Source organism: Nematostella vectensis, chromosome 2, assembly GCF_932526225.1.
Source record: "Nematostella vectensis chromosome 2, jaNemVect1.1, whole genome shotgun sequence".
NCBI classification, from domain to species: Eukaryota; Metazoa; Cnidaria; class Anthozoa; order Actiniaria; family Edwardsiidae; genus Nematostella; species Nematostella vectensis.
The window spans coordinates 4,494,115-4,506,185 of NC_064035.1; the positions used below are offsets into that span (position 1 = coordinate 4,494,115).

Sequence of the window (12,071 nt, forward strand, 5' to 3'; positions counted from 1 at the left end):
GAGTTAGTGAGAGGGGAGGGATGGGGAGTTAGTGAGAGGGGAGGGATGGGGAGTTAGTGAGAGCGGAGGGATGGGGAATTAGTGAGAGGGGAGGGGTGGGGAGTTAGTGAGAGGGGTGGGATGGAGAGTTAGCGACAGGGAAGGGATGAGGAGTTAGCGAGAGGGAAAGGGGAGGGATGGTGAGTTAGCGAGAGGGGAGGGAAGAGGATTCAGCGAGAGGGGATTACTGAGGAGTAAGCGAGAGGGAAGGGATAAGGAGTTAGCGAGAAGGGAGGAAGGAGGAGTTGTTAAAGGAAGGGATGGGGAGGGATGGGGAATTCAGGACCTGTCACACGTGGACTTTCGGCTGCAACTTGTCTCGCAAAAAAAATGTTGCAGGTCGCACGTCGTGCGACTTTGAGAAATGCAAAACAAGTTGCAAAGGGGGTGTCACACGCAAACAAAATGCACGTGCGACCTGCAACAATTTTTTTGGCGAGACAGGTCGCAAGATAAAAAACGTACGTGTGACATGGCCTTTAGCGCGAGGGAGGGATGGGTAGTTAGCGCGAGGGAGGGATGGGTAGTTAGCGCGAGGGAGGGATGGGTAGTTAGCGCGAGGGAGGGATGGGTAGTTAGCGCGAGGGGTGGGAGATAGGGACTCGATTAACAGCGGGCTCAAATGCGAGTCAGGTCGCGGTGAATAGAGAAAACCATAATATAAAACGTGTTCGAGAAAAACGCGAACGTGAACACGCTATTAATTGCTCTGTGAAAGCCAAGCAATTAAACTATTTATATTTTCCCATTACCGTTATAACGCTCTTAAAGTTGCTTACAGTGTATCATTAGTAAAAAAAATAAGCCGAACCATTAAATTGAGAAATCATAAAGTCATTGATCCCAAATCATTCAGGAATTATCGCTAATCGCCATATAATGTTTGCATGTTTTTTTATAGAATAGCTAAGCACTGTAAAAATAATCTCTTTGATTATAACGAAGCTAATTTTGTAGGCATTACTAATTGACGTATAAGACTGTTTTGCCAAGTGTTCCAAGGGTCCGGTTTATGGTAATATTTTTCCTTTTTAACCATGCTTCTCAGAGCTTAATGACATAACGGCACTACCCTTTGGTTCAACCTTCATAAGTTACTCAGATTAAATAATTTTGACGCAGGTTCACAAGTTTACAGCCCATATTAATATTTTCGTCTATTTTCTCTCGAACTTTTTTTGTACCAAGGTAGCTCAAGGTCGAACTTTCCATAACAAATATGTCTTTAATCTTTGTTACTTCTTTGGTTGTCGAAGATAAAATCGGTGACGGACAAGTCAACTAAACTGGCTTTTTAAGGTTAAGTTTAGGTTAATGATGTTTTATGTTTCTGTTTAGGATGAGCGATACCCTAACGAGTGGCCCCGTACCCGGATCTGCCTTGTACCATCGCATCCCCAAGTGCGCGCGTTGTCGAAATCACGGCGCGCTCTCGTGGCTCAAAGGACACAAACATTACTGCAACATTACATCGAGCTTTGGAGTTGAGCACTTGTGGCTTGTAAATCCAGAAAAGATTCCTTCTTTCACTTCAGCAGCATTAGTTTTCCTTCTCGTACAAATATTTAAAAAAGCCATATAATAAATAACTTATTAACCTCGCTTGCTCGGTCCGTACTGAGAAATCTCAGCCCTCGGTCTTTTTGCACAGACCTCGGTCTGCACAAAAAGCCCGCGGGCTGAGATTTCTCAGTACGGACCTCGCGCTCGGTTACAGAGAAAGGCGAAGGAGGATACCAGTGGCGACGCAACCTGAAACGCGTGTCAATCGCGGAAAATTGGGAAAGTCATAGGTAAAAAACATGTCCGAGAAAACCGCGAACGTGAATACGCTATTAATTGCTCTGTGATCAAGCCGCGCATTTGAACTATTTATATTTCCCCCTTTCCGTTACAACGCTCTTAAAAATGCTTGCTGTGTGTCATTAGTAAAAATAGACCCCAAACCATTGAGCATTAATAAACTTACTAGGCCCACATTATTCAGAAATAATCGTTTCATCACTCTAAATGTTTGCAAGTTGTTTTTTCAAAGAATTGCTAGGCACTGTATTCATTAATCTTTGATAGCAAGGCTAATTTTGTAGGCAATACATAGAGACCTATAAAGACTATTGTTTCTGTTTCCAAGTGTTTCAAGGTTTTTCGGTTTATGGTAATATTTTACCTTTTTAACCATGCTTCTTAGAGCCTGATGACATAACGGAACGATTCTTTGGTTCGACCTAAAAAAAAGTTACTCAGATTAAGTTATATTGACGCAGATTTGCCGGATACAGCCCATATTAATAGTTTTCGTCTGATTTCTTTGAACGTTTGTACTAAGGTAAGACTTGCTATACAATATATGTCTTAAAAGCTTTGTTACTACTTTAGTGTCGAAGATAAAAGCGGCGAGTGAGACAAGGCAACTTAACTGGCTGATAGATTTGTTTTTTTTTTGGTTTATTATGTTTTATGTTTGTGTTTAGGATGAGCGATACCCTAACGAGTGGCCCCGTACCCGTATCTGCCTTGTATCATCGCAACCTCGAGTGCGCGCGTTGTCGAAATCACGGCGCGCTCTCGTGGCTCAAAGGACACAAACATTACTGCAGATGGTGGGACTGCACTTGCTCCAAATGCTTACTGATCGTTGAGCGACAACGGATCACTGCAGCGAGAGTTGCCCTGCTTCGACAACAGCGAAAGAACGCCACTGGCGATGGGGGCAAGAAGGATATATTGAGAAAGACCACGGAGAAAACGGAAGAGCTGCGAAAGAAAAGATTCCGTGAAGAGGCGTTTGTCCGGCCTTCCATGGTGCTCAACCCGCCCGCATCTCTACACAGCTAGACCAGCAGCGAAGGTAGGAGCACTTTGAGACTAGGCTAGAATTGTAAAACACTAAGACTTTTATCGTTGTGATAAAGTCACAAAATTCAGTCAGGAAAAACGTATAGGAGGATGGTCTTTTTCTTCGATCTTAGAGTAATAGTTCTTATAGCATTAATTTCGAAAATTGTGTATTTGTAGTTTCAATTTACCTGTTTTTAATACTGAAATGTAGATAGCTAATATCTCTTCTGATAAACATTGTTATTTTATCGAGTGATAACCGTCGATTTTCTTAATAGAGAACGACGAAGGAGGATACCAGCACGCCTACCATCAAGAGTCGGATGCAGAAACAGACCTGAGCGAAGCAGGTCTACACCATAAACCCGAGCCTATCATACCTAAAGTCAGCGGTATTCAAATCAAAACCGAGCCGAGGTGCAACGACGAGGAATGTACCCCAACAGAACACAGGAGTCCCGCTGCTTCCCAAAGGCAAACACCTTCCCCGAAACGCTCGATCGCCGAAGACAGCGACGAGCGTCAAAATGACGAGCCATCAACAAAAGCTCTGAAGAGAACAGACAGTCCAAATGAATCCGTCCCCAACCGCAAGCTACACCCCGATCCTCTAGGCCTCCTTTTGCGAGCATTTCCTGGACATTGTAAAAGCGTACTGGAACTGGTACTACAAGGGTGTGGCGAAATTGATTCCAGGCAATCGAATGTTTGCTTAACAGCCAGGAAAAGAAGTCGCAAGGGCTTTAACACCCGTTCCAAAGAGTCATCCCCATCAAGTGTAGGTACCCACCACCGCCTCCTCTCTGGCCAAAACCGCAGACCACTACATACGGCGGAATCACTTCAGAAGCACGCGGAATACCGGAGCCCATTGTGACTACGGGCTCAGCTATGAATGATAGTGTCACCGGCTGCTCGCTTTTGCACCAAATGTGGAAAAAGGCGGTGTCTGATAACTTTTGCGCTCTATGTGGCCAAAAATTAAGCAGAAAGATAGAACCATACATTGTGCAAGTTGTGGACAGCTTTAAAGACTATACTAGAGTGTCTAATAGAAAGGAAATGCTGCGACAGTGATATTCAGTTGCTTCAGTGTTGTTCCAACGCTACATGGTATGCATGCAGCCAGCTAAGCTTGAAATTTTAGAAAGTAGCGAGAGAAGTTTACCTTTAGGAGTTTTTTTTTTTTTGTTATTGAAATTTGAATAGCTGGCACAATCCTAAATTTTATTTGGGATTGTTGAATTCCTTGCGCCCGTGGTCTTACCCCTGCTACTCCCTCTTGTTTCTGACATTTTGAAACAAAAACAAAGATGGCGGCAGCCTATCGTATCGCGCTGAGTTTTTCTTCACTAAAAAATACCAATAAACGTAAGGTAGGCTAATTATTAGAGGGTTTGGAATATATTAGTCTTTATTCTTTTATCGAGAGTCATGATTGGTAGAATTTGATTTTTTTGGCATATCCATTTCCTCCCCGACCTATTTGGTCAGTTTTAAAAACAACACAACAGCCTGGAGTTATGAGCAAAACCATTTAATAATCTGTTTTGACTGTTTTACAGTTTAAGCTTTTCTGTCAAGGTGTTTTTCACCTTTTAGCATCACTTGGGTTTGCTAAAACTTGTTGCATGCTCTTCAGCAATTACTAGAAGGCATTGGGTCAAAACAATGGTTTTGAAATGATAAGTTTTCCCAAACGCCGTACAGTCCATAGCCAAGTGCGCTAGACTATTTAGGCATTGAGTTAGGATGCTCGTTTTGCTTGTTTAGTGCCCAATTTTGTCGAGATCTCCATCGACTGCGGGAGACGCGACCATAGCACGTGTGCTGGTACGAATGGTACGCTTTCGACCCGGCTCAAAAGTCGGCAAAATCGGTCTGAAACTGTTATTATATTCTCCTTGGTAACTCGTCCCAAGTAACTGACGAGTGAACATTTTTCCAAACTTACCGAAATTTGCTCTAAAAATCTTGCTTGTGCACTCCTCTTGTTGCTTAATGACCAAGAGAACCGTACGAGAGGGATCACGAGTCCCATGTCAAAACATGGCACAATGTTCAATTATTCGCCTGTCAAAATCTGTTAAAAACTTAAATTTTTCAAAGTGAGGCTGCGGAAAAAGACCCCAAACCAAAATCGAACCAAACATCCGCATATATTCTGCCGCGGATGCTCGTGAATGGAAAGGAAAGAGAGTTTTAAAAAGCGATGTCAAGATTAGTATGCTGCTCCTGCGTCGCAGCAAAAAGCTATTTATAAACATGGACGTGGTCTAGCGGAAATGACGACTTGGAACTAGGTCTGTGCCTTTTATACCGCGGTTCTTCTACCAATGTAACGTTTACTTAATTATATATACCTGCATAACTGGTATCAAAAACAAACCGTAATGTATGATATCTATTTATTGATAATTCAAGGGAAAAGAATAATAACTCACTATATATTTAGCTTTGTCGATTTCTTTACATTGCATACCCGTCCCGGCTTGAGAGAGAACTAGTATACCAATCTACCTCCTAATAAGCCAATATACCTCGACGTCACTACCACTGATCTGCCTAACATTTGTCGATCCAAGAACATATGTTTGTGAATGAGCGTGCGAAGGTATTCGCATAACATCTAATTAAAAAAAAATATAACACATATTGTCCTTTAAAGCATATGCACGGCAATGGCAGGGTTTCCATGGTGATGACATTCAAGTACATTTGAAACTGTCAACCCACCGTTATTATGTCTATCAGACGTTTTTGGACCTTTTTCTCTTGTTTTTTTCTTAAAAAGCCATCATTCATATATAGTACACATAGAGAAGGAAATCAAAAACTTCACAAATAGCTGTTCATTCTACCTAATATAAACATAAGGGAATTCACATTCTTGACGATTCATGGTGCCGACCCAGGTGTCTGTGCACGCATCAAGCACGCCCTGGCAGACGACAACTATCTCTATTCCACGTGGGAATCACGTGTTTCTTTAGTAAAAGGGCGGGCACAGCAGTATTGGCACGCCTTACCGTCTGCACATGATAATCACTTAGAGGGAGATTCGGGTAGATGATCCATGGCAAGGTCATCACACAATTGTTGCATACTACGGGTTCATCACGCGCTTGGGTGATTTCATCGCAGGCTAAGCAATCTCTCATCAAAAGTAGTACACCATCTAAGTATTTGATAATCACACCATCACACAAGGATGGTCGCATGTCAAGAGATCAACACGTCCTTGTGGGGTGTGACTGCGTTTTGAGCAGCACAAACAGTCGATCGTGAATGGTCATCAGGCTATCACACGGAGACCTGTTGCTGGCTCATGCGTAGTAGCAAGGCGAGATGAGAAGGTCGGTCAGCACGAGCAGTTGATCGTCGGTAAACATTTGCTTGTGTTCCTGCCAGTTATCGTGATGGGTACGCCTGAAGTCCGACAACGCGCTCTTCACTGTAGCCTAAAAGCATAATATAGAACGTCAAACAAGAGCAGAGGAAAGGAGAACATTCTCGCCCAGACACACAAAAGAGAGTATCGCCTATTACATTGGGCAGTTCATTAGTACCTGTATTGGGTTGGGATCGTTAACTATTACATTGGGCTTTAGGTTCATTAGTACCTGCATTGGGTTGGGGTCGTGAACTATTATATTGGGCGGTTCAATGGTACCTGTATTGGGTTGGGGTCGTGAACTATGACATTGGGCTTTAGGTTCATTAGTACCTGTATTGGGTTGGGGTCGTTAACTATAACATTAGGCGGTTCGATGGTACCTGTATTGGGTTGGGGTCGTGAACTAATACATTGGGCTTTAGGTTCATTAATACCTGTATTGGGTTGGGATCGTTAACTATTACATTGGGCTTTAGGTTCATTAGTATCTGTATTGGGTTGGGGCCGTGAACTATTACATTGGGCTTTAGGTTCATTAGTATCTGTATTGGGTTGGGATCGTGAACTCTTACATTGGGCGGTTCAATGGTACCTGTATTGGGTTGGGGTCGTTAACTATTACATTGGGCTTTAGGTTCATTAGTACCTGTATTGGGTTGGGGTCGTGAACTCTTACATTGGGCGGTTCAATGGTACCTGTATTGGGTTGGGGTCGTGAACTATTACATTGGGCGGTTCAATGGTACCTGTATTGGGTTGGGGTCGTGAACTATTACATTAGGCTTTAGGTTCATTAGTACCTGTATTGGGTTGGGGTCGTGAACTATTACATTGGGCTTTAGGTTCATTAGTACCTGTATTGGGTTGGGGTCGTGAACTATAACATTGGGCTTTAGGTTCATTAGTACCTGTATTGGGTTGGGGTCGTGAACTATTACATTGGGCTTTAGGTTCATTAGTACCTGTATTGGGTTGGGATCGTTAACTATTACATTGGGCTTTAGGTTCATTAGTACCCGTATTGGGTTGGGGTCGTGAACTATTACATTGGGCAGTTCATTAGTACCTGTATTGGGTTGGGGTCGTGAACTATTACATTGGGCTTTAGGTTCATTAGTATCTGTATTGGGTTGGGGTCGTGAACTATTACATTGGGCTTTAGGTTCATTAGTACCTGTATTGGGTTGGGGTCGTGAACTATAACATTGGGCTTTAGGTTCATTAGTACCTGTATTGGGTTGGGGTCGTGAACTATTACATTGGGCTTTAGGTTCATTAGTACCTGTATTGGGTTGGGATCGTTAACTATTACATTGGGCTTTAGGTTCATTAGTACCCGTATTGGGTTGGGGTCGTGAACTATTACATTGGGCAGTTCATTAGTACCTGTATTGGGTTGGGATCGTTAACTATTACATTAGGCTTTAGGTTCATTAGTACCTGTATTGGGTTGGGGTCGTGAACTATTACATTGGGCGGTTCAATGGTACCTGTATTGGGTTGGGGTCGTGAACTATTACATTGGGCTTTAGGTTCATTTGTACCTGTATTGGGTTAGGGTCGTGAACTATTACATTGGGCGGTTCAATGGTACCTGTATTGGGTTAGGGTAGTGAACTAATACATTAGGCGGTTCGATGGTACCTGTATTGGGTTGGGGTCGTGAACTATTACATTGGGCTTTAGGTTCATTTGTACCTGTATTGGGTTGGGGTCGTGAACTCTTACATTGGGCTTTAGGTTCATTAGTATCTGTATTGGGTTGGGATCGTTAACTATTACATTGGGCTTTAGGTTCATTAGTACCTGTATTGGGTTGGGGTCGTGAACTATTACATTGGGCGGTTCAATGGTACCTGTATTGGGTTGGGGTCGTGAACTATTACATTAGGCTTTAGGTTCATTAGTACCTGTATTGGGTTGGGGTCGTGAACTATTACAATAGGCGGTTCAATAGTACCTGTATTGGGTTGGGGTCGTGAACTATTACATTAGGCTTTAGGTTCATTAGTACCTGTATTGGGTTGGGGTCGTGAACTATTACAATAGGCGGTTCAATAGTACCTGTATTGGGTTGGGGTCTTGAACTATTACATTGGGCTTTAGGTTCATTAGTACCTGCATTGGGTTGGGGTCGTGAACTATTACATTGGGCTGTTCAATGGTACCTGTATTGGGTTGGGGTCGTGAACTATTACATTGGGCGGTTCATTAGTACCTGTATTGGGTTGGGGTCGTGAACTATTACATTGGGCTGTTCAATGGTACCTGTATTGGGTTGGGGTCGTGAACTATTACATTAGGCTTTAGGTTCATTAGTACCTGTATTGGGTTGGGGTCGTTAACTATAACATTAGGCGGTTCAATGGTACCTGTATTGGGTTGGGGTCGTGAACTAATACATTGGGCTTTAGGTTCATTAGTACCTGTATTGGGTTGGGGTCGTTAACTATAACATTAGGCGGTTCATTAGTACCTGTATTGGGTTGGGATCGTGAACTATTACATTGGGCGGTTGAATGGTACCTGTATTGGGTTAGGGTCGTGAACTATTACATTGGGCGGTTCAATGGTACCTGTATTGGGTTGGGGTCGTGAACTATTACATTGGGCGGTTCAATGGTACCTGTATTGCGTTAGGGTCATGAACTATTACATTAGGCTTTAGGTTCATTAGTACCTGTATTGGGTTGGGGTCGTGAACTATTACATTGGGCGGTTCAATGGTACCTGTATTGGGTTGGGTTCGTGAACTATTACATTGGGCTTTAGGTTCATCAGTACCTGTATTGGGTTGGGATCGTGAACTATTACAATAGGCGGTTCAATAGTACCTGTATTGGGTTGGGGTCGTGAACTATTACAATAGGCGGTTCAATAGTACCTGTATTGGGTTGGGATCGTGAACTATTACATTGGGCGGTTGAATGGTACCTGTATTGGGTTAGGGTCGTGAACTATTACATTGGGCGGTTCAATGGTACCTGTATTGGGTTGGGGTCGTGAACTATTACATTGGGCGGTTCAATGGTACCTGTATTGCGTTAGGGTCATGAACTATTACATTAGGCTTTAGGTTCATTAGTACCTGTATTGGGTTGGGGTCGTGAACTATTACATTGGGCGGTTCAATGGTACCTGTATTGGGTTGGGTTCGTGAACTATTACATTGGGCTTTAGGTTCATCAGTACCTGTATTGGGTTGGGATCGTGAACTATTACAATAGGCGGTTCAATAGTACCTGTATTGGGTTGGGGTCGTGAACTATTACAATAGGCGGTTCAATAGTACCTGTATTGGGTTGGGGTCGTGAACTATTACATTGGGCTTTAGGTTCATCAGTACCTGTATTGGGTTGGGATCGTGAAGATGATTTCCAAGTTCCATAAGCATCTCGGGCAGCCAGGGTGGGACGTCATAAGGAAAAGCCTTGACACAGCAGGCCAATCCCAGCACACCAGTGTGTCGCTTCAGTAGCGCTGAAAGAGTTAAAATCCATATAACCTTCCAGATTATATGTTATATGATAATAGATTTGGTCGATTTTTTATATTTCCATCTTCCGAATGGTACGTGTTTCGTATGGATAACCATATAGCGCGCGTTCGCGCGAATAACCCAAATATGCAATATTGAGGTATTTTGGTCAGCCTTCGGGAAAAAGGCCGTTAGGTGGAGGGCCTGGCTCGAGTCTTTTGTGACGTAGATCGAGATGTCAATCAAATTATATGATGCGCTGAAGATCTTTGTGCGTATTACATTTTCCCGGTCATCTTTATCTCAACCTGGTAGTCAACTGATTATTCAACCTCACGATACAAACTTGCAAATTTAAGCAAACTTTGTAGACTGTGAATTGTTTCATTAGATATGCCAAATTCGAAGTGGTGCTTAAAACAGACACAAGATCTACATTTTATTCAAGTGCTGTCAAAATGTCATATATTTGCGCTGTTTTCGAGTGTACAAATCGACCTATCCAAAACAGGTAAGGTTTCTTAAGGGTTCAGCAGAATTTTACGAAAAGGCGAAAGAATTTACAGAACAACGACGTGAAAGCTGCGAAATTCGTCGCTCCAAATCAAAAGAAGCCGAAAAGTTGTAGGACTCCATCTTTTTGTAAGCTTTCGTCTGGTTTAAAAAATACATGTAAAAAGAGTATTGCAAGCGAAAGACGAGTGAAGGATAAAGTTAAAGATCTGCTTTAAAAATCTACTATTTAACAATGTAGGGGTCAACTCAAAAGCTCTGTACAAAATTCTAATTTATATCATATTCAATTCCCTTATCAGAGTTTGAAAGCTTATTATTAAGTGAAAGGTTTTAAGAACTTTTACACACAAGAGGTGACATTTTGGGGCTTAGGCCAGGACCGTCAGTCCGCAACAAGAATCACACGGTCATTAGCGTGTTCCTGGACTTTTAGAATTCTTCTGACAGGAATACAATTTTACGCTAGCATAGTTAAAAACCGGTTTATAAAATTATAAAATTGTTTACATTGTGTTTGAGGTTAAAAAAAATAAGGAAATTAAAAAAAGGTTGAGTAGGAGGGTTTGTACATTCGATGTTTCGTTTGTAGTCCTACTCTGGTGCCCAGGGCCCTCTTACCCTTGTCACTTGCCACAGTCTCACTGGTGTCACCGACTTTGCGTTTCCTGGGCAGCTTGGTATTCGCTAGTTTACGAAACTTCTCCTACAACAAACAAAATCCGTGTGAGGCGGAAGGGCAATATACAGCACAGCATTCTACTCTCATACATCGCAGTACCATGCTGATGTGGCCAATAGTCTAGAGTCTTTAGATTTTGTCTTTGATGGTGCTTGATATGATTGATATGTACTTTCTATAAGAAACTACAAATCTAACATTGGTACCCTCACCTTAACAGACTTCTCAAGAGTAAAGATTCCATAATGTAACAAGCCACTGAACGTGTCGGCCGCAACAACTCGAACCTGAGAAGTAAAGTGTAACAGGGTGAATACTTGTATGTTGGAAAGTGCGAATTAGGTGAAAACGTTTTACCTCAAGGCACTCATCTTCCAACATGTCGAGCACCAGGTCATGAACTTGACGGATGTAGTCTGGGCTTCGTGTGATTGTAAACAGGTTGGCAAATACCATAACCTAAAACAATAATAGCAACAAGTGTAAACAACAACAACAACAACCACTAGTACAAACAACAAGTTTCAGCAACATCAAGTGTAAAAAAACAACAATAACGTGGATTGTTCAAAGCTTACCTGTAAATACGACACAATGCTCTTCTTCGCATACCACAGACTTTGCGCAGCAATCTGGAAATACGAACGTGATAACAAGTAAAAACAATTGATGCATTCTGTAAAACGTACCGCCGTTAGAAAAACTCTTTAAGAAAGAGGGTCGTCGTTATTTAATGCCGCATATTCAAAACCTTTATTGGTATAAGTTTCATCTTAAGAATTTCCCTATAAGCTGTTTATTTTTTATATTAAAAACACGCGCGCAAGACACACACGGGGAAGGAGCAAAAGAAAAAATGGCAGTGATCGAGAAGAGGTGGAGGTAGAGGGGGGAAGAAGGACAAATATGGTAGGTCTAACCTTCCTGACGGTTTCAAAGGCAAGCGGCAGCAAGTCCTGGGGAAGCTCCAGCTGAGACATGTAGCTGATAGTCTGAATTAAATAAATCAATATTAGATAGTGCTACATAAGGCGATGCTGTTGATAAGTAATATTGCAAGTGGGAAAGAACGCCGGCAGTTTGGTTTTTACCAGTAAGAGGTAAGTTATAAGAATGGTATAATT

At 42.3% G+C, this 12,071-nt stretch overlaps 1 protein-coding gene and 1 pseudogene across 2 annotated transcripts in view; one reads left to right on the forward strand and one right to left on the reverse strand.

Annotated features, from left to right (window-relative positions):
* Window positions 1-1,378: 1,378 nt before the first annotated feature.
* LOC116615995 lies at window positions 1,379-3,954 on the forward strand (annotated as a pseudogene).
* Window positions 3,955-5,271: 1,317 nt separating this feature from the next.
* The window catches only part of LOC116615990 (proteasome activator complex subunit 4), a 32,924-nt gene continuing 26,124 nt past the window's right edge, over window positions 5,272-12,071 (reverse strand). The window contains exons 46-53 of one of the 2 annotated variants that reach the window (XM_048723772.1): window positions 11,868-11,939; window positions 11,526-11,579; window positions 11,305-11,406; window positions 11,160-11,234; window positions 10,887-10,971; window positions 9,644-9,754; window positions 6,817-6,839; window positions 5,272-6,338 (exon numbers count right to left, since the gene is read on the reverse strand). In XM_048723772.1, the coding sequence (XP_048579729.1) occupies window positions 6,204-6,338; window positions 6,817-6,839; window positions 9,644-9,754; window positions 10,887-10,971; window positions 11,160-11,234; window positions 11,305-11,406; window positions 11,526-11,579; window positions 11,868-11,939 (657 nt within the window). In that variant the 3' untranslated portion in view covers window positions 5,272-6,203. Of the gene's footprint in view, window positions 6,339-6,816; window positions 6,840-9,620; window positions 9,755-10,886; window positions 10,972-11,159; window positions 11,235-11,304; window positions 11,407-11,525; window positions 11,580-11,867; window positions 11,940-12,071 lie in introns of both variants that reach the window. The other variant, XM_032377755.2, reaches the window with a different exon arrangement.